Below are 9,575 nucleotides of genomic sequence, written 5' to 3' on the forward strand. Positions count from 1 at the left end.
GGCATAACTTTGAATCTTGGCTTCAGCTGAGCCATACACTCAGGAGCCTCAGTTTTTCATTGGGATCTTTTAATCATACAGTGACATCTAGTGGTGGCTTCAAAGACGTGCAGGCTGCCTACACCAATAAAGTGCTCAGTGGCACATCATACAAAGTCTGCACACATAGATTTGAACCATTAATGTCTTATTTTACCATGGTGTGAAAAACAGTGTAAATAGGTGGTTAAAGAAGCATCATAATACACCATTAAAAAAAAAAATCTTATTTACAGCTGTGCACTGCCATGTCAAACTATGACAGACCTTAAAATCACCTGCTGTCATCACTGACAGTTTGAGTTTAATGAGTTAATCTGACCTTTCATCTCAGATAATACTACAAGATACTACATGGGTATGTAAACATAGTGTCTGTATGTGCATAAATTAGAGTGCAGGGACTTTGTTAACTGGAGAAGACTATAGTGAAATATTTATTTGACTTGTTACTTTTATAATCACTGACTACAACAATGATGTGTAGATACTATTCAGCAACCCAGATATGTAGTCAGTCCAAGTCCAGTGTGGCTCCTTTGTAATCAAAAATCCATTGGTACATCTAGCCATGGTTTTGAGTCTCCAATGTTTTTGGTGTTATGTAACCTTCACATAGCAGATATCATTGGGAATTGCACATCATGTCTCCATATCTCCAAAACTGTGACTGTTGATGTGTAGAAAGAGGGGAAATAGGGATGGGTTGAACTGTGTGAATGAAGTGTGTGTTTTATTTGTTTTTTCTCTTTTTCTCCTCTTTCTTTGTTTCATACTTCTCCTTTTATATCATATTCTCCTCTGGTCCTGCATTTATGTCTGCTCTGTACCCTGTAAAAATACCATTTGTGTGCACACACAATAGGAGATATTAAAGCTCTGTTTCTGCCAAGCAGTTCGGTACGATTCAGTTCAGTTCAGTGTACATTTTCTTCTGTTTCCACTGTGAAAAGTTATGGATAGTACCAATGGAACCGTTCCTTACTGTCCCCATTTTTGGTCACCCCTCTGCTCGGGTACCTAGCACACAGATCTGGTACTAAAAGGTGGAGCTGTGAACACTGTAGACCGTTGATTGGTCAGTGGCGGACGGTCACTCTGCTCAGGGCTGAGTTGTGGCTGGTTTTAAAGTTTATGTAACCACTGTTTATAATGTGACTGTATGTACACTATAATTATGATGAAAGGATGTTTGGCTGCCTCTTGCAGCAGCTGTAAAAACTTAATTTACTTGGCCAACTGCAACTTTTAAGATGGAACGTTTACTTGTGATGTTACTCAGTGCATGAGTTGAATCCATCAACACACCTTAAATTTCAATGACAACTTTGACCATTCTATAATGTTCATGCTGTGTGTGTCTCCCTCTGCTGGCCAATCTGCCATTAAGCCTGCTCTGGTACTTTCTGTTCCTGTACCCATAGATACAAAGCCTTTTGCCACTGCTGACTTGGGATTCGGGGAATGTTATGATGATTCATAGTATATGGCACTTATGGAGGCAGAAATAAAACATGTTTTATTTGGTATTGTTGAACAATTTCTCCACACAAGTAACATATACAAAGCAAGTTAGAATGTACCACGAACATCAAACACAAGCACACACCTTCAGAGTCTCAAATTAAGGCACATTTGAAAGCCATAAGTTCTTTTAAAAGCAACAGCGATCACTTATACTTTCACATCATCTGAACACTTCAAGTACACTGGCTTTGACCTCTGAGTTGAGAAGGAATTGTAATATGCTCAGCAACACATGATCTTGTGCGATTGAGTCAAGTCAATAAATACAGATATCTGTATAAAACATAAATCTACCATCAGACTCTGATAAGAGCAAATCTGTTAAACAACATCAGGGAGTGACACTGTTGAAGGTAAACAGCTCTGAGCTCTCAGATCTGTTAAAACAAATAGGAATATGTAAAGCTCACGACTGCAATGAGTTCAGTGCATCTAGAATAAGCGCATTTTATAGTTCTGTTTCGTACAGCAGTTATTAACTTTAACACATTTATCACTACATTGGACACTTGGTGTTGCAAGCATCACCTGACTTGAAAAGTCCATACACACTGACCAATGGGAACATGGATAGAGCACCAACCATGGAGCCCAGCTGCACTACTGCCCCACACCACACGAGGGCACTGTGGCCTTCATCCCTCAGAATAACCCCAATGATGACCTTCACGTAGGACAGGGTCAGGACAAACAGGATCCAGGCCAGCACCTGCAACACAGAAGAGGTCATTTTTATACATTACAACAATCTGACACCCAGTCACCCAGATACTAATCAAATGTACAAAGTGTCCTGCTTTGACCTCAACAGTCTTCAGTGGTTTGCCATCATGAACAGGTTGGGACATGAGGATACCACTCCAATCAGAAACTGACTCACCAGTTAGGTCCCCCTCTCTTGAGGAGAAGCTACCAGTTAATATTACATGCTGGGTCATGATCATTGATATACCAATGAAGTGTTTTGTGCCTAAAACATGTGATCATAACTCTGGTAGTAGTTTTACATTTTGTGGTGGTGTCATTATTTTTGCATTTTTTTTTGTGTACTCTTACTTGTAATACAAATAGAGCAAAATTGCAAACACCAGTAATGAAGAAACAAAGAATATAATGCATTATTAAGAGAAATATCAGATTTGTTAGGTCACAAGCCCAACCAAAGAAAAGTTGAATGTCAAAACTTCTTGGAATCAAAATCTTTCAAAGCTTAATTTTTCTGATTTTCATCCTGCAGTTGCCAGCACCTCTTGCTTCACAGTACGCTTCTCTCTCTCCCTCATTTTCACTGCTCTAGGCATGATTTGCTTATGTAGAACCAATGATCAATCATCCATAGAAAAGTAAATTAATAAATAAAAATGCCACTCCCTTGCTGTTAGGATTTTTCTCCCGAGGTTTTTTAAAGCTTTGTTTTCTGCACTGTTAACCTTATTTTGAAAGAGTGTGTGATCCCATTGACTTTTTACAGCAGTTACATAGCACGGTGGTGTTTGTTCAAGTTTTATTATGCTGACAAAACTCAACCCTGTTCAAGAGCACTACACATGTGAATCAACACGTCCGCGATGGTGAAAGCTTAATTTAGCTTGAAGCTCCATTAATGTTCATGCACATGGCACAAACATGGTTTGACAGCACTGCTTTAATCAAGTTAGACAGGACTGTGTTGACACGACTTGAACTCGAAACCTGCCAATTACACTACACTCCCAAATTCTCACGAAAAATCTGAGCACACATGTGACTGTGACAGGCAGGTTGTTCTGTTATTCTTTTATAAGGCATAGCATTGACAAGGAAGAACACAAGATCCAAAATTAAACGCTATTAAATGATATGTTTCACAGTTTAAATGAAATGTCTTTGTAGTTAAATTCATTAGAAGACAGAGTCTTACAATGACTGCAGTTCCAAAGGTGCTGTGGACCAGCAGGGGGCAGGGACTCAGAGCAGCCATGGCCATGATGTAGGCGCCAAATCCAGTCCCAGTCATGGTCAAGAAACCCATGAAGATGAGAGACCTGGAAACAAAAATCAATACAAATGGTAAACTTTAATTCATTTGAATTTTATGTCATTGGAGGAGACTGAGAAATCTTGGTCTTTATGTAAAATGATCATGTCATGGTTTCATCATTCTTACCTAACTGGCACAAACATGGCGATGAAGCAGGCCACTGGGTTAGCAACAGCTGCCATGGTGGCAGCTAGATGATAGGCCTTGTTCCCATAAGGCAGACAGGAGTATGACTGGACTGAGGGCAGCACTGCATTGGTCAGAGCATTGACCCAAGCCAGTACAACAAAGATAAACACCACCTCCAGATTACTATATGTCCCCATCCCAAAAGAGCTCCTGGGCTCCCTCCTGGCGTCTTCCAGGGGGCTGATCATCGGCTTCTGCTCTGGTGTCTGGGCGTGCAGAGACAAACCTTGTTCTCTCTTCTCAGAGGCCAGATCACCACTGAAGTACAGGTCGTTCTTCCTCTCTCGTGCCACAGCTGGGTGATGGTTGAGTAAGATAAAGGCTACCAGGCACACAACCATCATGGCGCTGAGGAACACAAAGAAGACCTGGACAGAGAATTTAGCTGGCTGGTAGATTGCTTTCAGCTCTCCACTGCCAACCGTAGTGACATTATCAGCTGTTTCATTGGCTGCGATAGCAAAAGTGGCATTCTGACAGTGTACTACACCAACACCTTGAATCAGAGCCACCAGTGCAGGCACCAAACCACTCAGGCCTTCACCTGCAAAGTATGTGGTGAGGTACTGCGGACGCAGTCGCATCATGAAAGGCAGAAAGGTAACAGAGGAGGTGCAGTCCACCACAGAGAGCAGGAAGCTTAACACCAGCAGGGGCACGCTGTGCAAAGAGCCCCCTATTGCCACTGTGTGCCTCCAGAAGAAAGCCAGCAGGAATGTAGCGACAATCCCCAACCCTACAATGCAGTAGATGACCGGCCGCTCATCTAGCACCCGTGGGCGGAAGCGGTGCATGAGAGTGATGAAGAGAGGACCTATGTTGGCCATCTGGATGAGGACTGTGAGGTAGGATGGCAGAAACCAGCCCTCTGGGATCTCTGGTACGACCAGGGGCAGCTCCACCCACATCCCGTTGATGGCCACCCAGGAGCCCATGCCGAACAGGCAGGCCAGCACATGAGTAAGCAGCGACATGATGGAGGAATGAGGTCAGGAAATGTAGATGTATACAATCTGGAATACAAACACAGCAAAGGTTCATTAGTAGACATCATCAAAATCTAGAAAAAAAAAGTAGATAGCGTAAGTTTCAGTCTGATATTTTACTAAAATGTGGTATTTGAACTTTTCAGTTTCATCTAACTCAATGATGGCTATGTTCTAAATGTACATGTATTGTCTCATAATTAACTAGTTGTTTGAACTTGGTGTAAAAATATATTTTCACTGACGAGTGTTAATGCTTGACAGTGCAAATTCTGTTGTGGACTTTGTAGGGGAATACTTTGAAAGAATACTTTTTCCAAAGTTCTCAGGAGTGAGTATGGTCACATTTATGGAAGTTCGCTGCAGAGATCAGCCTCTCATTGGGCAGAACAAGCCACCCGCTGAAGTCCTGCCCTACCACCTCCGGTTGTGTAGCAGTTTTCAACCTTTCAACACGTCCTTTACTAACTTTTGCGGTGTTTGATCTTGCGGGGATGTAGCCATTTTTCTGCCATGGTTCACATCCTGTAGGCGATATATTTGTGGGCGTGTTACACCAAAACCTGTTTCCCCCCGGCAATATTTTTGCAAGCGCACCGTTGCTGTGGCACCGCCCAGAACGATTGTGATTGGTTGAAAGAAATACAAGCAGCCGGGGCGTTTTTTTCTCCAGTCTTAAAGTGAGAGTCGGCCCAGCCAGACCTTTCTTTTCTTGAGAAAGGTCTGGTGAGCGAGACTAGGTCACATTTGAAGAAAATACCAAATGGCAAAAACAGTGGCTAAAGCATGTTGTTGGTGAAGATTCTCAGTCATCCAGGTCATGGTAAGTGCTATATCGTAGGCAACTGGACTTGCTTGCAGGCTACTGGTATGAAGTTGCCCTGTGTGTGTGGGTTCCCAAATGTCTTCAAGAAACGCAAGCAAGTCCAGTTGCCTGTGATATAGCACTTACAAGTGGCTAAAGCAGCTTCCACTTGTACATATAATTACATAGCTTCAAAAGTGCATTTTGGAGTTCTTTAAGATTGCTGTAATGTTTGCAAGTCATAAACACGACTAAGCATCTACTGCCATGCTGACTGCTGACACCTCTGTGAGGCCATGCAGTGCTTTTAGCATTAGCATGTTCACCATCTGATAGCTATGTCAGTATTCGAACATTTGTGTGTCAGCACTGAATGCAAAGTACAGCTGAGGTTGATGGGAATATCATTATAGTTTTGCAGGTATTTAGTCATAAAAAAACGTGATCATCCATCCAATAGTAACCCTCCCCCATCCTGCATGCGAACAATAGTAACACTGCTGCTCCTAAAGCCACAAAGCTAGCATGGCTAAAAAGAAAAAAAAAGTGTCTTGGGGATGGTGTTGGCTAAGATACATAATAACAAGAGTACTGAAATAAAAAAGATGGTCTCCTTAAGTAAGAACAACATGGCTGAATGTTATTACATATTTCCTACTGAGGACAGAAGCATGTCCCCATGTGGCTGGGACTGACCTTCCCAGTCTCCCTTTACTCTGCCTCCTGTTTCATCCCTCTCATGTGCTGTTGGCAAAGGGGATAACTGACCTTTCACACACTGACACACTGCTCCCATAAAAAGCCCCCATGAGGTTGTGACATAAACAGAAACATTGAAGTGAAATCATTGTGAAGCTGTGCGATCAAACTGCATCACCACTGCCATCGTGAAGGACTTGCCCTGATTAGAACCACAACAAATAGTAAACTCCAAGTTAGCACATTCTGTTACTGAAATAGTAAAGGTCTTTCACATAGGACCATGTCAATGAAATGTTTCAGTGTACACAAGAACCTAGTAAGGAAGTATGCTAACTACATGAGATAAACACGATGAAACATCCTGTTACCTGCTTTTATATCTGAAACTATACAGTCATTCTAGTTCCTTTTCATTCCTATTACCGGAGCATATGGATGAAGAGTTAAGCCTTGTGGTTCCAGGATAACCAGGAAATCCAATAACCCTCCCTTCCTTCATACACACTTCGATAACGTGTCAGAATATCTCCTCTTACCTAGTTCAGAACATAACCAGGAAGCTCCTCTCTTCCCTCTTCCCTTTCAAAAGCCGTCACTCCATTGTGATTACAGTTTTTTCTGTTACATCAGCCGCAAGTATGTGTGTATGGATTCCCTCCCCCTTTTCTCCTCCACACACACACACACACACACACACACACGGGCTCTACAGGCTTACATTCTGCTTCCGTGTCCCTGCTGCACTTGACATGGGAGGGGCTGCACAGGCGCACATGCCCTGCACCACCATGACACTTACTATTGGAAGGTGGTTACAAAATCATGCAGCCATGTGCTCTGTGTGAGCCTGGGAGCTCAGCAGTAGGAAGAAACAGAGTAAAGGGGCAGGTCTCAGTGAGAATGGCTCCTCCTTTTCCTTTTCCCTCCCCCAACCAGCGTACAAGCTTGTGGCCTGCCCTCCTTTAAACACACATGCTGCAGTGTGAATGAGAAGAGTGAACCAGCTTTTGGGTATGAAGTAAACTACAAGATATTCGAAATACCACCCTGGCTTTCCTTCTACTCTTCTGCCCCTGCCTCAGTTTATACCTATGGCCTTCTGAGCCTCTAATGGCTTCACACTGTGCCAGCAGTTCTTTTGCATAGGCCAGTATGTCGCATGTTTGTTTGCATATCTAGTTTCATAGTCATCTCTGGTGTGAAAATAGTTACTTATCAGACAAGTCTGTATCAGTCTGTGAGTCAAAGTATCACGACACACAGCATGGTGCTTGTTTAAACCAACTGAATAGAGCAACATTTCTCCTCTTCAGTCAGTCGCATTTGACACAAAGCTACTTTTGTGGCTAAGAAGGACCTCAGGAGCCTGACAGAGCAGAGGCGAGAAGCATCACGCTCTGAACTCTTCAACACAAAGGAAGTGGTGATGGAGGTGTTTTCAAAAGTTCTGCAGGGCTTCTGGTCTTCAATGCACCCTCCAAGCAGCGCAGTGAAATGATGGTTGGGGCCACAAAGGCTAGGTCTCACCTGCTACCCTAACTATTGCTGATCTGCCAAACTGCTATCACAGCAAGCCTGGGTGCTTTTATTACCTAAGGGCCCTGACACACCAAGCCAACGGCCATCCACCAATCAGTGTCAGGCCAACCAGTTAGCATCCATTGACCTAGGTTTTGCACTGTGCCTCACACGGTTGGCACTAGTCGGCCTTTGTTGGCTGTTCTTCAGCAGATTCAACATGTGGAACAGTGTCGGAGACGGCGGAGCCAGGCATTAAATGAAATCACTAAAGAGGCAGTGGTGAGGAAAGCAAACAAATGTCAAGAGGTCAAAAGTCAAGAGGGCGTGAGCACTGAATAAAGTTGTTACATTAGGTGTATAGTCACTGAGCTCTTCAGCAGAGACTGCTTGTAATTGTTTGAGTCATTGTTTGCTAGCGCTCAGAAAATATCTTTTGTTCCTTCAACGCCTGGTTGTTCAGTTTCTTATTTTAAATGACGAATACAGACTACCATCGTCTGCTGCTATACAGGTGCAGAGCATGCATGCTAGTTGGTTATTGTCTTTGAGGTGTGTTCAAGTGCAGCTTTTTGCCAAAATACAGGCAGCCTGAGGCGACGCAGCAGTCGGCTTTCATTACCACTATGATTTGTTTTGCCCACCCTGGAGGATACTCAAACACTATTGAATGGTTGCTGTGATGTTTGACACAGGCATTCATGGTGCCCAGAGGATGAATCCAACAGATTGGTGATCCTTTAAATTGTCATTGAGCCCCATGATCTGTTAAAATTGTAATTTTTGAGATAACTCCCAATTGAATAAATGGCACTGTCATAAGGAGCAAGCAAAAATGTATAAAAATATTCTAAAAAAAGTTCTGCGATGATATTTTCCACGGGCAGTCAAAGCACCATCTTTTTCAAGGTTGTCAGCTTGAAACAGGAGGATAGAGGGCTGCCTGTACAAGGCTGAGAATGTTAATTGATATAAAACTGCTTTAGAATGTCAAATTTGGCCTTTTTGTATCATTGATTTTTTTTTAACAGCATCTTAATGACATATTCCACAGTGTATTTTTTACTCAGGGGGTTGTGTAAAAGAGGACAGTTGTTAAGGACAACCTAAAAAGTGCAGCGTAAACCCTGCCAAACCTGGTTGTAGAAAAGGTTATTCTTTGTAAGTGTGTCTCCAAAACTCTAAGCTTCCATGTGACAAAGTTCCTCATATAACATTAAAACAAAACACTATAAACTGTTTGAGCTCCTTTCAACAATTTAAATTACCTCTATTCATCATTCTAAATTAGACAAGACACCACCTACCTGCCCGTGGGAAAGGAAGTGCAGAGTCAGTTCTGGTGAGAGCTTACCCAACTGCAGTGGCAAGTGAGCCGAGGGTTACTCTGTTCAGAGGTGTAGCAGCACAGTGGCCTTCTGATGTGTAGAGCAGCGTGCACATCGAGATGAGTGCTTTGTCCTTTACTACTCTGGGTCTCTGAATCTGTGTCATGTGACTGCAGAGGGCTGAGCCAGGGGTCCAGTTTGGGAACCAAAGTCCTCAGCAGCAGGGGTGGGTGGAGGGAGGGAATGAGAACAGAGAGAGGAAAGAACAGATAGAGGATGGATGGATGGAGGAAAGGGGAGTTTAGAAAATGTCAGTAAGAAAGTAGAGAAAAAGGAACAGACTGAATCTAATGAGTCTGCTACACAGACATGAAGGTTCTCTACATTTTTTGCAGAGTGCCAGTGCAGACAGCTTAGCCAAGCAGAAGATGGCTTTGGACAGCTTTCTGTGCTTTCTGAGT

The 9,575-nt window shown here is 43.0% G+C and overlaps 1 protein-coding gene across 5 annotated transcripts; it reads right to left on the minus strand.

Annotated features, from left to right (window-relative positions):
- Positions 1-1,538: 1,538 nt before the first annotated feature.
- Positions 1,539-9,258, minus strand: slc52a3-2b (solute carrier family 52 member 3-2b). 5 transcript variants are annotated; one of them, XM_033639899.2, is made up of 4 exons: positions 9,141-9,258; positions 3,713-4,788; positions 3,467-3,590; positions 1,539-2,275 (listed from the first exon to the last, which is right to left on the minus strand). In XM_033639899.2, the coding sequence occupies exons 2-4, from the start codon at positions 4,747-4,749 to the stop codon at positions 2,063-2,065; spliced, it is 1,374 nt and encodes a 457-aa protein (XP_033495790.1). In that variant the 5' UTR covers positions 4,750-4,788; positions 9,141-9,258; the 3' UTR covers positions 1,539-2,062. The 5 variants fall into 5 exon arrangements, with proteins under 5 accessions (XP_033495790.1, XP_033495789.1, XP_033495788.1 ...); XM_033639898.2 differs by having other exon boundaries at positions 9,094-9,229; XM_033639897.2 differs by lacking the exon at positions 9,141-9,258 and adding an exon at positions 6,805-6,979.
- Positions 9,259-9,575: the final 317 nt, after the last annotated feature.

This window comes from Epinephelus lanceolatus, chromosome 10, assembly GCF_041903045.1.
Source record: "Epinephelus lanceolatus isolate andai-2023 chromosome 10, ASM4190304v1, whole genome shotgun sequence".
NCBI lineage: Eukaryota > Metazoa > Chordata > Actinopteri > Perciformes > Serranidae > Epinephelus > Epinephelus lanceolatus.

Coding starts and splice junctions, on each gene's coding strand:
- slc52a3-2b (XM_033639899.2), bottom strand. CDS start 4,749: ATGTCGCTGCTTACTCATGTGCTGGCCTGCCTGTTCGGCATGGGCTCC. Junction 3,591..3,712: donor GCCATGTTTGTGCCAGTTAG/GTAAGAATGATG, acceptor TTTTGTTTCCAG/GTCTCTCATCTTCATGGGTT. Junction 2,276..3,466: donor CCTTTGGAACTGCAGTCATT/GTAAGACTCTGT, acceptor TCTGTGTTGCAG/GTGCTGGCCTGGATCCTGTT.